General features: G+C 49.0%; 1 protein-coding gene across 6 annotated transcripts in view; it reads left to right on the forward strand.

Moving 5' to 3' along the window:
• The window catches only part of Ankrd27 (ankyrin repeat domain 27 (VPS9 domain)), a 53,012-nt gene extending 34,198 nt beyond the window's left edge, over window positions 1-18,814 (forward strand). For 3 of the 6 annotated variants that reach the window (XM_017322264.1, XM_006539986.3, XM_030242590.1), the window contains 10 exons: window positions 120-239; window positions 1,882-1,926; window positions 5,224-5,343; window positions 6,981-7,178; window positions 8,004-8,123; window positions 10,720-10,881; window positions 12,514-12,625; window positions 15,808-15,886; window positions 16,107-16,179; window positions 17,591-18,803. In XM_017322264.1, coding sequence (XP_017177753.1) covers window positions 120-239; window positions 1,882-1,926; window positions 5,224-5,343; window positions 6,981-7,178; window positions 8,004-8,123; window positions 10,720-10,881; window positions 12,514-12,625; window positions 15,808-15,886; window positions 16,107-16,179; window positions 17,591-17,821 — 1,260 coding nt within the window. In that variant the 3' untranslated portion in view covers window positions 17,822-18,803. Of the gene's footprint in view, window positions 1-119; window positions 240-1,881; window positions 1,927-5,223; window positions 5,344-6,980; window positions 7,179-8,003; window positions 8,124-10,719; window positions 10,882-12,513; window positions 12,626-15,807; window positions 15,887-16,106; window positions 16,180-17,590 lie in introns of all 6 variants that reach the window. The other 3 variants (NR_152519.1, NM_145633.3, NM_001358876.1) reach the window with 3 other exon arrangements.
• Window positions 18,815-19,202: the final 388 nt, after the last annotated feature.

The following is a 19,202-nucleotide window of genomic DNA, read 5'->3' on the forward strand; positions in this document are numbered from 1 at the left end:
CTCTAAGTCTCTAGGGCCGTGCTTACTGGTGTCCCTGGAGCTTGGTACTCTCCTCTGGGCCTGACATGGCTGTGACATACCCACGTCCCTTCTGTTGCCTGTCCCTCCTTCCCCTCCAGGTTCCTGCACAGTCCCCTACACGCTCTGTGGATTCCATCAGCCAGGGCTCCTCCACCTCCAGCTTTTCTTCCATATCGGTGAGCTTCAGGCAAGAAGAGGTCAAAAAGGACTACAGGGAGGTGAGCCAGTGAGATGGGTAGACCTGGTGTGGGTGGGCCGGTAACATCACTGTGGGCTGACCACAGCTGCCTGCCAGCTTACCAGTTATTGGACAGCCAGTTTGTTGACTCCAAGGTCAATTGGCCTTTGAGATGCACCCAACTGTGAGTCATGTGGTCTTCATCTTTTCTGGCTCTCCTGGGTCTTTTCTCCATAGCAGTATTTGGAATGTGTGCGTTTGAGGGGAGGAGGGGTGGGGGGGCACAGAGACACAGAAAGAGACAGAGACACAGATCTGGCGCAGGACAAGAAATAGACAAAGTGCCATGCCCACTATATTCTAAGAAAAATATATGTTGATAAAGCTGAGAGTTCTAGTGTCAGACTCTCAAAGTCCATCCTCTGTCCCCACCCGGTGAGCATCCCTGTTAATATCCTGGTGCACATTATCCCTTATGGTCTGACACGTACACCCATCACATTTTGTAAAACCTGATTTATGGTCAGTCTTTTTGTTTTTGTATTTTGTTTGTTTGTTTGTTTGTTTTGTTTTCCATGACAGTGTTTCTCTGTGTAGCCCTGGCTATCCTGAAACTAGCTATGTCTACCAGGCTGGCCTTGAACTCACAGAGATCTGCCTGCCTCTGCCTCTGCCTCTCTGCCTCTCTGCCTCTGCCTCTCTGCCTCTCTGCCTCTCTGCCTCTCTGCCTCTGCCTCTGCCTCTCTGCCTCTCTGCCTCTCTGCCTCTGCCTCTCTGCCTCTGAAGTGCTAGGATTAAAGGCATGAGCTGCCATGCCCAGCTTTTCTTTCCTTTGTAATGCTTGTTCAGCATCAACACAATCCATCCATCTCCTCGTCTTCTCCTTCGGCAGAGGTGGAGATCATTACCTCACGGTTCTGTTGCTCCTCTGTGGAGTCACTGTCCACCCTAGAGGGGTCAGCCAGCACCCACACCCCAAAGCGTTCTCCTGATGGGGGTATTCAGTGAGCTCCATGCAGAGTCACAGAAAGGAAAGCCACTATGTGCCCCCCGACAGAGCACCCAGTCCCTCAGAGACCTGCACTCGTTCTTGGGAAGGGGTGTCTACTCTCAGACTCCTCACCCATCAAACTGTGAGAGCTGAGTATGACGATCAGGGTGGCTGGCTTCTTCAGAAGTGATCCTGACCTGGCCCTGGTGACAGGAACCTCTTGTCTTGACTCCTCGGGAGGGTGAAGCAGGAAGATGATCACCCTGGCTTGCTTTGCTTGGGCTGTATTGTGAGTTCAAGGCTTAGCCTGAACAACTCAGTGAGACTCTGTCTTGAAATACAAAGTAAGAAGAGCCCTGGGGGGGTCTCTCCCTGGGAGAACGCTTGCCTAGATGCTTAAAGCCCCAGGTTCTGTTCCCAGTGCCAGCAAGCAAAAGGAAGAAAGCCTTATTGTGTTAAGGTCACTGTCACTTCGCCTCCCACATAACCAGCAGCTCCAGTCTGTGTTATGTGGGAGGTGGTTCCGTGCGGCTTTCAGAATGTTCTAGATGGACGATTTGGGGGATACATTTGAAAGGCACTGAGTGAGCCACTAGCCAGAAGACTGCCCAGGCCTCCAGAACACTGTGTCTCCCTGTTGTTTGTTTATTGTTAAAGCAGCTTCCCTGACTCGCTTTCTCCTTCCATTAAGGTAGAAAAGCTTCTAAGGGCAGTTGCTGATGGCGATCTAGAAATGGTGAGTTTTTCGGTGACTGTCTTTCTCATCGCTGTGACAAAATGCCTGGCACTTGGAACTGAAGAGAAAGAGCGTTTGTTCACAGTTTCCGAGTTCAGTCTGCCATTGCAGAGACAGCGGCTTTTCGCATGGGGTGGACCAAGAAGCAAAGGGGAACTAGAGACAACCAGGGGTGGGTGTGACCTCCAGAGGCCTGTCCCTAGCGCAGGACTTTCCATAGCCAGGTCCAGACTGCTAAAGGCTCTACAGCCTTCAGGGTATGACATGAATAGCAGCCCAGTGAACGGGAGTCAGAACAGGAGCCTGTGTGGGACATTTTGAGATTAAAATCCCAAGAAAGCACATGTTCCAAGCTCTTCGTTGGAAGTGGCTGTACTCCTGTCTCCTGCCTCTGAGTCTCTAGCTATGTGGCCTCTCTGTAAGCTCCCCCTCGAAGGTGGTGGCTTCCGTATGCTCTTTATCATGGCGGTGGTAGGCTTTCCCAGGGAGGAGGCGCCTAGCAAGCATGGCCCCGCCCCTCCCCGCTCCTGGCCTTCTAGACATTGCCATTCTGAGAGTCAAAGTGATGCTGGCAAGAATCCACACTAAGGTTTGGGAAAGAGAGGCGTGAGGGAGGCAGACATAGCCAGGGTTGCATGAAACTCAGCAGCAGTATGAGGACATCGGGCTCCTTGCTGGGTCGGCAGGCTTGAGGCTTTGGATGTCACAAGCAGGGATGGGACTCACACTAACAGTAGCCGGTAGAGGCAGTCTTCCTGGGGGTGCCCATGGACAGTTTCTCTTGGCTTCCTGGAAGTAGCATGCCTGTGCTTAGCAAACCTGGAGCTCTAAATGACTCATCTTCCGAGGGCACGTTACAGCTTTCAAGAGTGCTTTCTGAAGGCTGGTGGCGGCAATTGTGGAAGGCTGGCAGTGGCGGTGGTGTACATCTTTAATCCTGGCACTTGAGAGGCAGAGGCAGGAGGATCTCTGAGTTCCAGGGCAACCTGGTCTACAGAGTGAGTTCCAGGACAGCCAGGGCTAACACTGTCTCGAAAAAGCTCCAGGCCTCTGTGGGCATCAGGCCTGCCTGCGATGCTCATATACTCATGAGCCGTGTGCACACATGCATACACACACACACACACACACAAAATAATGGATAAAAAAATGTACTTTTCACTGATGATCAAGTGGGCCCTGTCTGTTCCTTGTGTTGTCATGGTGACAGGACAACTGGAGAGAGCAGAATTGTTTCAGCCTACGGTTTCAGGGGACTGGCCAGAGCTGTTTGGTTCCATGCATTTGAGCAGAAGACCTACTGTGATTGAGACGCAGATGGATTTCTTCATCCTGTGACAGCCAAAAAGAGCCTAGAAAGAGGGCCTATGAGATGGCCTAGTGAGCAGAGGGGCTTGCTGCACGTGCTGTGGCACGTGTATGACCCCTCCCCCCAGTCCAGGCTCCAGTCATGCATGCACGCACACACAAACATGCATACAATAACAGTTTTTTAAAAGGCAGGGTAAGAGGGAACTAAGCGTTGGAGATCATATAACCCCTCCGCAAAGACCCACCCCCAGGTCACCTGCTCCCTCCAGCTAGACCACACTGCTGGTAGTTCTAGCATTTCCGCAAGCAGCACTGTTAGCTGAGGTGTAGACATCCAACCCGGAGCCTGCATGGGAGATTTCAGATTCAAACCATTGCAGAGGTGGTAAATAGGGTCGTCTGGGACAGAAGAAATGTACCCCAGTTGCCATATATAATAAGCCTGTCTCAGAGGCTGATGTCATTCCATCAGGATGACACACAGCTCTCTGGAAGACACAGAAGTCTGCACCTATCTGCTGCTGGGCTGGTCCTCTCACGAGAGCATCTCTGGAAAACCCAGAGTTCCAGTGCTCTTTGGGTATTTGAAGGCCACTGTGGGAGCCTGATACATAGTCTGTGCAGCAAGCAATGACTAGACCAGGTCATGACCCATGTGCTCTGCCTCCCACTGGGATGGGGTTCAGGCCACATATGGAAGGGGTGGCCAGTGGCACCCTAGGCAGCGCCCTGAGTCACTGTTGAGACTGACCTTGGGCTGTCACAAGACCCCTTTCAAGGCCACTTGTCAATCTTGTTCTTACCCTGTCTTGAGATCTGAGCTGGCCGATTTGTAACTGCCACCCCAGTATGGAACCTGGGGGACAAGAGGCTTGGCATTGATGGGGACCCCACAAGCTCTACCCTTATATGCTGAGCCCTGAAGACCTGCAGGGAAGCCTACAAACGCATGTCTGTGGATGCTTTCTTTCTCAAAGGAATTCTTACTGATAGTTTTCTTTGGGGAGGGACAGGATCTTACTATGCAGTTCAGGCTGGTCTCGAACCTGCAGTTCTCTGGAGGGATGGAGTTGCAGGTTTGAGCCACCACACATGCTGTCTTCTCAAGTTTCAGGTCCTAGTAACTAGAGGATGCTGGAACCCAGCATATCCTGCCTGGAAGTTTCTTTGCTTTGGCCCTTTGTGCTGGCGTGTAGTGCTGACAGGACCGTGGTGTGGGGTCAGGGATTCTCGTGTGCTCTGGAACACAGCATGAGGACTCATCACGAGGTTTCTGTTGGGTATCAAGGAAGGATCTGGGGTTGACATGGCATCTTAGAGTTTTACTGCTGTGAACAGACACCATGACCAAGGCAAGTCTTATAAGGACAACATTTAATTGGGGCTGGCTTACAGGTTCAGAGGTTCAGTCCATTGTCATCAAGGTGGGAACAGGGCAGCATCCAGGTGTCCATGGTACAGGAGGAGCTGAGAGTTCTACATCTTCATCTGAAGGCTGCTAGTGGAAGGCTGACTTCCAGGCAGCTAGGATGAGGGTCTTATAGCCCACCCTCACGGTGACACACCTATTCCAACAAGGCTGCACCTATTCCAACAGGGCCATACCTTCTAATAGTGCCACTCCCTGGGCCGAGCATATTAGAAACTATCACACCTAGTCAGGTGGCATAGGAGTGCGGACTCAGGGCCAGGGTCTAAAAGCTTGCCCTCCAGGCAGTTTCAGTCTGCTCCTCTTAAGATGGGCAAAGACTCGTATGCTAGAAAATGATAGGTCGATCCTTCTATGCTTCCCAGGGGGACCTAGGACGACTTGAGCACAGGTGGAATGTAGATTTATTGAGGAACAAATGCTCTTCGTCAGTGACAGCGGTGGTCCAGGGAGCTGATTTAGGAAGTGTGTGCGTCCGTGCGTGTGCAAGTGCGCGCGCTGCTGGTAAAGGTGTCAGAATAATGAAGTTCCCGTTTCTCCTCATTGCCCGCCACCAGGTACGATACCTTTTGGAGTGGACAGAGGATGACCTAGACGATGTGGAAGACGCCATCAGCACGGTGGATCTCGAATTCTGTCACCCCTTATGCCAGTGTCCCAAGTGTGCTCCAGCTCAGGTTTGGCTCTGCCTGTGTCTGTGGGGCAGCATGGGGTGGGAGGCACCGTCTTTTATTCTGCCTAGGAAGTCCTTTGCTTTAAGTAATTCATGATTGACACAGGCATCCCAGAGAGACTGAATAGTCAGGTGAGGGCTGAGAGCATCAGCTCTTCTTTGGTCATTTTCAACTCGCCAGTTATTTATTTATTTGTTTGTTTGTTTGTTCATTCATTCATTCACTCATTCATTTATGGGACAGAGTCTTACTACATAGCCCTGACTGGAAGTCATTTATGTAGATCAGGTGTAGATCAGAGTGGTTGGTCTCGAACTCACAGAGATCTGCCTGCCTCCGCCGCATGAGTGCCGGGATTAAAATGTATGCACCACCATGCCAGGCTTTAGTTTGGTTTTATGCATGTGGGTGTTTTGCCTGCATGGTTATAAATGCACCTCATGTGTGCAGTGCCCATGAAGCCCAGGAGAGGGCATCAGATGCCCTGCAACTGGAGTTGAATGGCTCCACATGGCTGTGAATTGCCATGTGGGTGCTGGGAACTGACCTCAGATCCTCTGGAAGAGCAGCCGGTGCTTTTAACTGCTGAGCCATCTCTCCAGCCCTCTTTTTCATTCATGTTATTATTTTTATTCTTGAGGTGTGAGTTACATTCAGTGAGACCCAACCTTTAACTCAGATGGTTAACTGTTTGTTCTCAATGAGATGCTCCACACTGCCCACCATTTTGTCTGCCTTCTCCCTGACCACTGTCCTCTCAGCAGAACTTTAAAGCCGCCAGGGATAAGAAGGCAGTCTCAGGATTAAAAATGAAGGTGATGTGTGAGGAAAATGACGTACTGGCTGTTTCAGGAGGTTTGGCAAACACTTAGGGGACCTGGTTGTTTAATCTCAGGCTGGCCGCAAACCCCCTTTGTTGTGAAGGACGACCTTGGAGTCCTGACCTTCTACTTAACCCAGGAGCCGTGTGCTGCCCGCCCGCCCGTTTTTGTGCATAGTCTCCTACTAAGCACTGTCATGAAGAGAGGTCATGTCTGTGTGTCAGTTCTCCATGCTCATGAACAGCCTCCCTTCCCCTCCTCCCTGGAGACCCATGATCTGTCTCCTGAGCTCTGGGGCTCTGTCACTCCTGATGCTGATGTGGGTTTCCTTGGCAACTGGCCACATTATCAAGCACTACAGTGAGCAGCTTTTCTGTTCCACGGAATGACCATCACTTGGCTTGGCGACTGTGATGCCATCCGGTTTATGTGTGTGGAGTTAGGGTTGGTGTCCAGTGCGCCTGTGTGCTGCACCCCCGCCCCAGGCTGATTTATTAAGCAGGCTTGGTGTTCTCCATTGCACCTCGTGGGGTACCCCTTCTACGTTTTGTGTCTTTGGAGCTCCTTCCTGATGTGATCAGGCATTCTTGCAGAGGGCTTACTCTATTGAAATACAGAAGTCAGTCTTTTGTTGTCTCATCTCCTTCTGAAGAAGTGGGAGGTCACTCGTGGGCCATGTTGAGTCCAGGTCCCTCTGTGATCCCAAAATTTGCCTAAAAGCTGGGAGGTGGGGGCAGAGAGATGCTTCCCATCACCCCCACCCCCGGCCCAGCCTCTTGAGTACTGTTGCCACATGTTTGCACCCTCTGCCTTTTCTAGAAACTGGCCAGGATTTCTGCCAATGGGCTTAGTGTGAATGTGACCAACCAGGACGGCTTCTCTCCCCTGCACATGGCTGCCCTGCATGGCCGCACAGACCTCGTCCCCCTCCTGCTGAAGCACGGTGCTTACTCAGGTGCCAGAAACACAAGCCAAGCCGTCCCGCTCCACCTGGCCTGCCAGCAGGGGCACTTTCAGGTATGGGCCCCATCTCCCGGGTAGCAAAATAGCTGTGCTTTGATTTTTGGCAAGACCCTCACTTGGTGACGGTTCATCGGGGCAGTGCTGAGGGAAGCCCTGAGGACAGAGCAGTTCTTTCCTTCCCACGATGGAACCCCTGGCCTGGGGCCTGGTACCAGTGCCCCTCCCCACTGCCCTTCAGGCTGGGTGGTGTAATGCTGTCCCTGAGCTTCTGACCCCAGCAACAGTGTGTCTCCTGCCAAGGTGCTGGTCTCTATACTACCTTTAGATCTGTGCAAAATAGCTTAGTATTTTATAAATGATAATCAAGGCCTTAAATAGCGGTTCAAGAGTCTGCAATGACTAACTTTTGTTTTGAGACAAGGTCTTCAAATGTAACTCAGCCTGCTCTCAAACTTTCCATCCTCCTGCCTCAGCCTCTTGAGTGTGGGGACTACAGGTGTGTGACCTCACATCTGGCTTTGAACCAGTTAGCTTCCTAAAGTGCGTTTTCTTTGGGAAGTTGTCTGTGTGTATGACCTTGAGAAGTTCCACTGTGGGGTTTTAAAGACAGGACCATGTCTCCAGCCTGCATCTGTCTTAGATGTCCAGCAGACCGCTTCCCACCGTGTGTTGAGAGCAATGGCTACAACTCTCCTTAGGTAGCTATAAAGATGAAAACCCTAGTGCCTGGTGCATTGTGGGCACAAAGCAGGCCCCCCACAGATGAGAGTGCCCCCCTGTTATTCATCCCCCTTGATCCAGAGGGCCCATTTCACCTGAGAGGAGAGATTTCTTTTCCTGAGTTATCATTAACACTGAAGTTTTTCTTCTCTGGACTAGGTGGCAAAATGTCTCTTAGATTCCAATGCAAAACCTAATAAAAAGGACCTCAGTGGGAACACACCCCTCATTTGTGCCTGCTCTGCCGGCCACCATGAAGTCGCTGCGCTGTTGCTACAGGTAAGATCTCTCCCTGCCACACCTGGCCTTATTTTTTTCCTTTTAAACAATTTTTGTGTTTATGCTTTTTTAAAGATTTATTTTTATTTTTGTGTGTGTTTTGCCTGCATGTATGTATACCATGTACATGCAATGCCTACAGTGGCCAGGAGAGGGCGCCAGGTCCCCTGGAACTGAAGCTAAACAGGCTGTTGTGAGCTAATGTGGGTGCTGGGGAACTATATCCAGGTTCTCATCACAGAGCCGTGCAGTGAGAGTTTGGAATTTTGGTGTTGATAGAGTCCTTGGAGGTTGAAAATTCCAATATTGAATATAAAAAAGTTACTAGACCATTAAAGGCATGGACAGCACCTATAGACAGTGGATAAGGGATACAATTGATATTGGTTCTAACATGTGCCATGCTAATAGCATAGAACAAGCTATATAGCTAGAGGGCTCAGATCCCAGAATTCCTGGTGCCCTAATTGTGGCAATTGCAGTCATTTGCACAGAGGTGGTGACGAAGCCGCTAAAGGTCTCAGCTCTCAAAATATTTGGTGCTTTAATTGTGGGAAATTTGGTCATTAGCAACAAAATTGTGAACAAGGCATCTCTAAGGTCAATGGTTTTTTTATAAATATAAACCAGAAAGAAGGCCTAGGCTTCTACACCTAGGGTGTGCAGGCGATGTGGCAAGGGCTGCCATTGGACCAATGAGTGTAGGTCCAAAAGAGATATCCAAGGATATTTCTTACTTTTGGGAAACAGCTTTGGGGGCCTGGCTTGAAGCCCCATAGCAAAAGTATCAACCGATCACCTCTTATCAGCCAGGGAGCATTAAGCAGACAGAAAAACCTTAACACTCAGCAAAAGAGAGACAGGTTATAGATCAACTGTGGAATTAAATCATTCTGTATACTATCTGGATGTGTTAATGTCAGAGTGGAAGCCCGGGGAGGTTTTGCTTTGGGAATGTGGATTTGTTTATATCTCCACAGGGATTGGAAAGCTGTGGATCCCATCAAAATTGATAAAGATTAGAACCAAGCAGGAGAGGTCTCCTGAAAACCTTGGCCACTGGTCCGAAAAGCACTAATTTCATCGAAAATGTCTCTGTTTATGATTTCCCGCCATCCAGCCTAATTAACGGCTTAATACAGAAAGGAGGAAATGTAGTGAGAATTTTGGAATTTTGGATTCTTTAAAAAACATAGAAATATAATTCTAAGAGTCCGTTTCTGTTTTAATCCCAGGTATAGGGACATGGGGCTGCTTCAGACTGTCCATAGCAGCTGACTATGATTTGTCTCGTGCTCTAACAGGGGCGTGATTTTGTCAGCCGCAGATGGTTTCTGCGATTGTGTGACATTTGGAGTTCTGGGGACTTTTCAGAGGGTGTATAAATGCTAGGGCCCTGAGAGGCAGGGCAACTTGTTGGTTGTTATTGGTGGCTGTTTGTCAAGTGGTCATGCACAAAGAAGAAACACACATACACGTACCTAAAAATTGGAGGAAAAGGCAGAAAAAAAATCTAAGTTCCAAGAATTTTATACTGAACCACACACCCAGGAGTTGAGTTTGAGGCCAACCTGGGCTACATAGGAAGTTTGAGGCCAGCCTGTGCTACATAGTAACACCATCTCAAAAACAGATTTTTTTTTTTTTCTTGAGACAGAGTCTCACCATGTACCCTAACTACCTAAATTCTAAATTCCATGCCTGGAACCCAGGCTCTGAAGCTAATGAGACCAGTGGTGTTAAGAGCACTGGCTATTCTTATTTTATCCCCTTCCCTTCCCTTCCCTTCCCTTCCCTTCCCTTCCCTTCCCTTCCCTTCCCTTCCCTTCCCTTCCCTTCCCTTCCCTTCCCTTCCCTCCCCTCCCCTCCCCTCCCCTCCCCTCCCCTCCCCTCCCCTCCCCTCCCCTCCCCTCCCCTCCCCTCCCCTCCCCTCCCCTCCCCTCCCCTCCCCTCCCCTCCCCTCCCCTTCTTCTTCCATTTTGTCTTGTTTTTCAAGACAGGGTTTCTTTGTGTAGCCCTGGCTATTCTGGAACTCACTCTGTAGACCAGGCTGGCCTCGAACTCAGAGATTCACCTGCCCCTGCTTCTCAAGTGCTGGGATTAAAAGTGTGTAGCACCATGCTGGGCTTATTGGCCATTCTTTCAGAGGACCTAAGTTCAGCTCCTAGTACCCACATAGTGACTTACAACCACCCATGCTCCATGGTATCTGGCACCCTTTTGTGGCCTCCAAAACCATAGGGCATACACACAATGCACATACATGCATACTGGCAAAACATTCATACACTAAAAATAAACCTCTTTTAAAATGTGGATGCCCTGTGTTTCGTGCCTATAGCCCCAGTACTCTAACCTCAGGATAGGAGGTGGGGACAGGAGAATTGGCAAGATGTCCTCACATTCAGTAGAGCAGCAGAATTAAGGGAGACCCTGTCTCAAAAGCAGCCAGGAGGAGAGATCAACTCCCAAAATGTTGTTCTCTGTCCTCTGTGTGTGGTGTGACGCATGTACCTCTGCCATTAAATGAATTTTTTAAAAAGTCATTCTATAGCGAATAGTCCCACGGATTGTGCTGTCCCGTTTTCTCCCCCAGCACGGGGCCTCCATCAATGCTTGCAACAACAAAGGCAACACGGCCCTGCATGAGGCTGTGATGGGAAGGCACACCCTGGTAGTGGAGCTGCTTCTGTTCTACGGGGCGTCGGTTGACATCCTGAACAAGAGGCAGTACACGGCGGCGGACTGTGCCGAGCAGGTGAGGGAGAGCGCTTGAGGAGGCAGCTCCGTGCTTCCTGAAGCACACACACTGTGGGTTCCTTGTGTTCAAACCAGATGGGTGATCACAAGAGCCAGGCCTTTGGTGCTCCGTGCTGAGCTAAGTGAGCAGGCCAGACGTCCACAGGCAGGGCTAGTTCCTTGTCATTGTCACCTGGCGGGGCATGCTCGATGTGCCAGTGCTCTTCCTGGGGTAACTTCAGAGGCCTAAGGGAATGTGGACCACCTATGAATTGCTACTCTTAGACGCCTTGGCGTGGTGCACACAGCTGCTGTCACATCTGAGAAGTTGCAGGTTACACATCGTTCTGGGTTTACCAGCCCTGTAGCATAATGGAGAGTTTTAGCTGTGGGTTTTAAATCCCTCGGATTCTGAGAGAGTTTAGATCCCCAGCTCTCTCTGGAGCTAATCATGGAGAAAGAAAGTTGCTCTCCTCTGTTCCTCTCATGGTGAATCTTGGCTTTAAACTCCAAATAACCCAATACAGATGTTAAAGTCACTATAAATCCAACCTAATTATATGCCTATTTAATTTTAAGGCCAAAGGCATGGCTCTGTAGAGCCCCTGCCTAGAACTCCTAGTGAGGGGCTGGAGGGTGTGGCTCAGTGGTAGAGCCCCTGCCTAGAATCCCCCAGTGAGGGACTGGAGGGTGTGGCTCAGTGGTAGAGCCCCTGCCTAGAATCCCCCAGTGAGGGACTGAGGGTGTGGCTCAGTGGTAGAGCCCCTGCCTAGAATCCCCCAGTGAGGGGCTGGGGGCGTGGCTCAGTGGTAGAGCCCCTGCCTAGAATCCCCCAGTGAGGGGCTGTGGGCGTGGCTCAGTGGTAGAGCCCCTGCCTAGAATCCCCCAGTGAGGGGCTGGGGGCGTGGCTCAGTGGTAGAGCCCCTGCCTAGAATCCCCCAGTGAGGGGCTGGGGGCGTGGCTCAGTGGTAGAGCCCCTGCCTAGAATCCCCCAGTGAGGGGCTGGGGTGGGATAGAGCCACTGCCCATCATGTACAATGTCCTGGGTACCAACCCTAGTTCCTCAAGAAGAAAAACTTTCAAATATTGTCTCAATCTAGAGATTGGGTATACCTTTTAAGAAACTGTTGGTGAATTTTAGGTGTCCCTTGACTGGGTGGAGGTGTCTGTGAGGGTTGACGGAACTTACCAGATAATGCTTAACGTTTCATTTGCTCCTTTCTCAAAGATAAATGATGCTGCGTGTGTTCTACTGCAGATCCAATGGTGGCTCCCGGACAGCTTCCTGGTAGCCACATAGTAACAGCCCTACTGTGCTTATTACCCCAGTGTGTGTAGTAGGGATGTGCAGGCTGGGGAATCCTAGTGCAGGTCAGAGCTTCTAAATGAAGAGCAGAATTCTTTTTCAAAACAGTTTCCCTGTTGCCCAGGCTTGAACTCCTGCACTCAAGCCACTGCCTGGCCTCAGGTGCTGGGACAGGAGCCATGTGTCATGGGACCCTGACGTGGTTTCATTGTTGTTTTGTTGTTGCGGAGATACTTAAGGAGGGGATTCGGTCACACGAATATGACATTTAGATGGGAACCCGAAGGATAATCGGCAGAGAAAACATTTAAACAACTTACTGACTTAGCCCCTTTTAAATTGTAGGACTCAAAAATAATGGAGTTGCTGCAGGTAGTGCCAGGCTGTGTTGCGTCTCTAGACAGCGTCGAGGAGGCAGACCACGAGGGTTACGTGACTGTTGAGATCAGGAGAAAATGTAAGTGCTTGCGAATTCTCAACCTCCCTCTGTGTATGTTAGGGTTCTCTAGAGTCACAGAACTTATGGATAGTCTCTATATAGTCTCTATATAGTAAAGGAATTTATTGATGACTTACAGTCTGCAGTCCAATTCCCAACAATGGTTCAGTAGTAGCTGTGAATGGAAGTCTAAGGATCTAACACGGCAAACAGGCGAGAGAGCAAGAGCGAGACTCCCTTCTTCCAATGTCCTTATATTGTCTCCAGCAGAAGGTGTAGCCCAGATTAAAGGTTTGTTCTACCACACCTTTAATCCCAGATGATCTTGAGCTCGGAGATTTAATCTTAAACTTCTATCTCCAAGCCTCCAGATAAGGGTCACTGGTGAGCCTTCCAATCTGGATTGTAGTTCATTCCAAATATAGTCAGGTTGACAACCAGGAATAGCCACTACACTCTGTTTGGGAATTAATGGGTAGGTGATGCTTTCTGTGTGTGTGTGTGTGTGTGTGTGTCTGTGTGTCTGTGTGTCTGTGTGAGTGTATATGTGTGTGTGTTTGAAGGCGTGTGTGTTTGTGTTAATGTGTGTGAGTGTATGTGTGTGTTTGAAGATGTGTATGTGTGTAATGTGTGTTAGTATATGTGTATGTGTTAATGTGTATATGTTTGAAAGTGTGTGTCTATGTATTAATGTGTGTTAGTGCATGTGTGTTAATGTGTGTGTGTTTGAAGGTGTGTGTGTATGTGTTAATGTGTGCGTGTATGTGTGTATGTTTGAAGATGTGTATGTGTGTAATGTGTGTTAGTATATGTATGTGTGTTAATGTGAGTGTTTGAAGGTGTGTGTTAATGTGTACGTTCGTGTGTGTGTGTGTGTGTGTGTGTAAGTGGGAGTCCAACCTTGACTGTCATTCCTCAGGAGCTATCCACCTTGTAGTCCGAGGGTTTCCCTTTGGGCTGGAGCTCCTGGAGTAGGGAGCCTGGCTGGTGAGGACAGGACTCCACCTGTGTCGGCTTTCACAGTGCTACGGTTACAAGTATGCACCGCTACACCTGACCTGCATGTATGTCTGCGCACCATGTGTGTTTGCTGCCCTTGGAGACGAGAAGAGAGCATCAGACACCCTGGAACTGGAGTTGCAGTTGCACGTGGGTGCTGGAAACCAAACCAGGGTCCTCTGGAAGAGCGGCCAGTGCTCTGAGCCTCCGAGCCTTTACTGTGGAGCCCAGGCTGGAACTCAGATCTCCATACTTCTATGGCAAGCGCAGCTGAGCCATGTCCCCAGCCCTTCAGTATTTTTTACTTTTGGGGTTTCTGTGTGTCGGGCATGAACCTGTGCATCCACACATGGTAAACAGGTGTTCCACTGTCAGCTTCATTCATGCTTCTGCTCACAACTGAAGAGAGCAGCCATCTTGAATCTCTCTGGCCTTGTGTCCTAAATCCAGGTGTTCTGTACAATTTCAGGGTATGCCGGGTGAATGGCAGCTTCTAGGCCTGAGCCACTTAGACCTTAGAGCCTAAGGGTTTCCTCAGCACATGCTATGCAAATGCCTACCACTGAGTCACACTCCTACCCTCCTAAGGTTAAAAAAAAAAAAAAAAGAAAAAGAAAAAAGAAAAAAAGAATCATTTAGACTGGAGAGATGGCTCAGAGGTTAAGAGCACTGACTGCTCTTCCTAAAAGTCTTGAGTTCAATTCCCAGCAACTACATAGTGGCTCACAACCACCTATAAGGAGATCTGGTGCCCTCCTCTGGCTTGCAGGCAGAACACTGTATATATAATAAATAAATCTTTGAAGGGCTAGAGAGATGGCTCAGTGGTTAAGAGCACTGACTGCTCTTCCGAAGTCCTGAGTTCAAATCCCAGCACCCACATGGTACCTCCCAACCATCTTTAATGAGATCTGACGCCCTCTTCTGGTGTGTCTGAAAACAGCTACAGTGTAATATAATAATAAATAAATCTTTAAAAAAATAGAATTATTTATTTATTTTATTCATATGAGTGCACTGTAGCTGGCTTCAGACACACCAGAAAAGGGTGTCAGATATCATTACGGCTGGCTGGGAGCCACCATGTGGTTGCTGGGATTTGAACTCTGGACCTTCGGAAGAGCAGTCAGTGCTCTTAACCAGTGAGCCATCTTTCCAGTCCCCAAGATTGTACTTTTTAGTTATGTGTATGTGGGCATGAGTGGAGGTGCTCATGATCATGGAGTCCCGAGAGGGCAGCAGATCCCTTGGAACCAGAGTCGCAGGCGGTGTGTCTCTGTGATCCAAAGCCGCATTGTGTCTAAGAGTAGCACAGTGCCTTAGCCACTGAGCTGTCTCTCCAGGCCTTCTTGTTTTCAGTTTGCAGGCGCACCAAGGGTGATAGTAACTAGATTCCTGCCCACCACTGCCTGGAATGAGCACTTCCTTTTTAAAAGATTTAAAAGGGATTCTGTTTTTAGGAGCTTTTCAAAATCAAGTATGAATACAGTTGCAACAGGTAGATAAACCCACTGGTATTCCTAGGAAGTCCCAGGGCGACCTTGCCATGACTGGCTACGGCTAAGGGGTCTCTATGGAGTGAGCTCTGTCTAACCAGGGTTTGCCTAGCAAGGAACAGCCATCGGGTGGGTTATAAAGCAGATTTAGCATTTAGCTTTCTAAATTTCTGTATGCTAGGAAATCAGAGGATGTGTGTGTGTGACAGTGTGTATGTGTGTGAGAGAACGTGTGTGTGTGTGTTGTGAAGTCACCTTTATGTGTGTTGTAAAGTCATCTTTATGTGTGTGTGTTGTGAAGTCACCTTTGTGTGTGTGTGTTGTGAAGTCACCTTTATGTGTGTGTGTGTGCCTGTGTGTGTGTGTGCGTGTGTTGTAAAGTCACCTTTATTTGTGTGTGTGTGTGTGTGTGTGTGTGTGTGTGAGTCACCTTTATTTGTGTGTGCGTGTGTTGTAAAGTCACCTTTATGTGTGTGTGTTGTGAAGTCACCTTTATTTGTGTGTGTGTGTGCGTGTGTGTGTGTATGTGTGTGTGTTGTAAAGTCACCTTTATGTGTGTGTTGTGAAGTCACCTTTATATGTGTGTGTTGTGAAGTCACCTTTATTTGTGTGTGTGTGTGTGTGTGTGTGTGTGTGTGTGTGTGTGTGTTGTGAAAGTCACCTTTATTTATGGAGTTTTCCACTGTTTTGCTGTTTTACTAACAGGGAACCCCAAAATGTACAACCTGCCAGAGGAACCTCTTAGGAGACAGTTTTGCCTCATTAACCCGGGGGGTCGGTTCCAGTAAGTATCTAGTTCAAGTTGACTGGGTTTAGACCCTGTGGTTGGCTTCCCAGGGGTGGGTTGGGAGATTGGGGTGGGGTGGTGGGGGGCTATGATTCTAGGATATCTGTGGCTTTAACTGCTCACGCAATGCTGCCATCTTGTGGCCAGTGGGCTTTATATCATTGCCCAGATATTTAACTTTGTTTTGGATTAATACTTGGTTTGTCTTGCATCTCAGGGAGAGGACATCCAGGGAGACTATGGGAAGGGATAGAAGTGTGCCCGATCTTGCAGGACGTTCTCTTCAGGAGGTGAGTGATTACACGGTAGGGGCTATGACCTAGCTTTAAAAAAAGTAACCGACAAAGGACATTTCTCAACAGTCACCTTCATTTTCTTATCTCCCTCCTTGAAAGAATTAGCAACAGTTAAGACTTAAGCTCTAAGGCTGGAGAGATGGCTCAGTGGTTAAGAGCACTTCTGAAGGTCCTAGGTTCAAATCCCAGCAGCCACATGGTGGCTCACAGCCATCCATAATGAGATCTGACACCCTCTTCTGGTGTGTCTGAAGACAGCTACAGTGTACTTAGATATAATAATAAATAAATCTTTTTAAAAAGAAAAGACTTAAGCTCTACAGCGAAGCAGACAAGAGTGTGGACTTAGGAGTAAATTTACAACTACAGCCCTGGACAAGCATGGTGGCACACGCTTTTAATCCTAGCACTCGGGAGGCGGGAGTGGGTGGGTGTCTGTGAATTCAAAGCCAGCCGGGGCTACATATTGACACCCTGTCTTCAGAAAGTATAAAACTGCAGGCTTGAGCTGAGAAAGTCAGGGAGACGTGGGACGTCGTATACATGGGAAGCTGCAATTCACTGTTCACAAAAAGCAGACTAGGCCGGAGTTTACTGCTTTTTAGTATTTGAAATGAGGACAGTGTGTGTAGATGACATAATGTTACACCCCCAGCCCCCCACCCCACAGAGTTCTTTATGTACCCAGCTTCCTACTGAATCAATTAGAAAAGGCCTGATGTACAGTCAGTTCCACTGCACAGTGAGGCTTCTCAGAAACATGTGCCTTTTCCAGTTGCTGAAGAGGAAGAGTGGTCCCAGACACACAGTCAATGACACAGCCATACTCCAGGTCCCAGAGGTGACTGTCCAAAATGCACAAAACTTAGTCGTTTTAAAGAATGTATGCAATAGTTAGTGTGGCAGATTCAGCCCCTTGCCCTTTTTGAGAGAGTTTCATACTGTAATGCAGACTCTCCTCAAACTCATGATAATCCCCCTGCCTCAGTTTCCCAAGGCTTGGGGTTTTGGTGTGAACTCCCATGCCCAGCTTGCATGATAAAATCTTATTGCATATGTAGTTTTCCATTGCCTTGCTTGTGTCCTGCTCCTGGAGAGGACATGTATCAGCTTTGACATCAGTCAGGGGTCCCCTTCCCTTGCTACGTGACAGTCAGATGCCCTTACTGTGTGGTTCCCTTGTCAGGGCAGCAACCACACATATGATCAGAGATTAAAAGCTCACAGAGCACTTTCTGTGTGTCACACAGAGCACCACAAGCCCCATCACCACATTCCAGTTGGCCACTGTGCCTGTGGGATTCTGAGTGCATTGCCTGCCACCTTGGGGGAGGAGTGGGTGCTGCCATCCTGGGGGTTTAAAAAGCACAGTACAGCTATGAACTAAGTTTTCTCTTTTCTTTAGCCAGAGAAGCAAAGAGTCACCGGAAAGCAGAGTGACCTGTCAGACCTGAGCAGGTATCAGACCTCTGAGGAAGGAAACAAGGGGCTCCCGGAGAGGCCCGTGTCGAGACAGGCTGCTCCAGGACACCGGCCGATGGTCCGCAGACACACAGTCAATGACGCAGCCATACTCCAGGTCCCAGAGGTGACTGTCCACCTCACCACCCACGAGGCGAGTGTTCCTCAGTCTTAGCGGTAAGGGCCTGGTAAATCTACGGAGACACGAGTCCACGGTAAGATGGTGAGCATGAACACAGTATAGAACTAAGCATACTTTCAATAACCAGCTTGAGAGACAGCCCCTCGGACTTACCACCCTCTCCTCTTCAAAGCTAACTCACATACTTGAAAAGGAATGGGAGGGACTGACCGAGCCCCTCCATCGCAGCATTCGGGTTTCCTGGTCACAGGCAGAGACTTCATCGCCAGGTCTGACCTCCTTTGGCTGGAAGGTGCTAAGTGTCTGTGAGGTGGATAAGTAGGCAAGCCTTACGCTAGAAGGATGCCCATGTCCAGGAGATGTCAGAGAAGCAATGCCGGTCTTCCGGAACCGTGGATACCAAGCAGAGAAGCATCCCATTGGGATGAAGAAACGGAACCTGGAAACACTTGAACTGGAAGATACCTGAATGCTGTTTTGACGTCCGTCCCAGTGAAAAGGACCTACCATTCTGCCTTGTTCTACACCATGTGTCTGGGGAAAGTTGGCCGTCGCTTTCCCAACAACACAGACCCCCCTGGGTCGCTGCACGTTTGCCTGTATGAATTTCTGCTCACTCTCCTTTCCGTTAGAGCCTCCCCAGCACAGCACACCTGACAGACGGTTACTAGAGAGCAGCTTTGGCACATCTTAAGTCTTTCGATTCAAATTCAAAACTTAGAGCACAAACCAGGTCAGAGTTTAAGTTAGGATTTGTTGCCATTGATTCCTTTTTATAACTTTCTATAGATTCTATTATTTTTTTATGTTCCTGACCCTAAAGTTGCAGACATGGATTCAGAGGGTTTTGTAAAGGGGAAATGGTTTTGTGCACGCTATTGGAAATACTTGTGAATGTATAGAAGGGAGGGGCTGATTATTTTTCTACAAAGTAATTTATGATTTCTAATTTTCTAATGTGCCTTGGATATGTGCCAAATGATGGAAAAGAAAACAGTAAACTTTGCCTCTCGATTGTGTCGTGCCATTTTTGTGTTTTGTTTTTGTTTTTTGTTTTTCGAGACAGGGTTTCTCTGTGTAGCCCTGGCTGTCCTGGAACTCACTTTGTAGACCAGGCTGGCCTCGAACTCAGAAATCCACCTGCCTCTGCCTCCCGAGTGCTGGGATTAAAGGCGTGCGCCACCGTGCCCGGTTGTGTCGTGCCATTTTTAAATGTTGCTGTGCAGTTTCCCAGTGAGTCTTCTGTAAACCTGTTGTTAAGGGTCTCTCCCTGGGGGAGATGGAATGTGCCTGTTCTTTCTAGGATCCCAGTGACAAACCAAGATGGAGTTACTCTGGAGAATCACTGAGTTTACGAGGCCTCCTGCAGGGCAGTGAGTGAGTGAGTGAGAGGTCACACTGGCAGCTCAGTGTC

The sequence above is a fragment of the Mus musculus genome, chromosome 7 (assembly GCF_000001635.26).
Source record: "Mus musculus strain C57BL/6J chromosome 7, GRCm38.p6 C57BL/6J".
NCBI classification, from domain to species: Eukaryota; Metazoa; Chordata; class Mammalia; order Rodentia; family Muridae; genus Mus; species Mus musculus.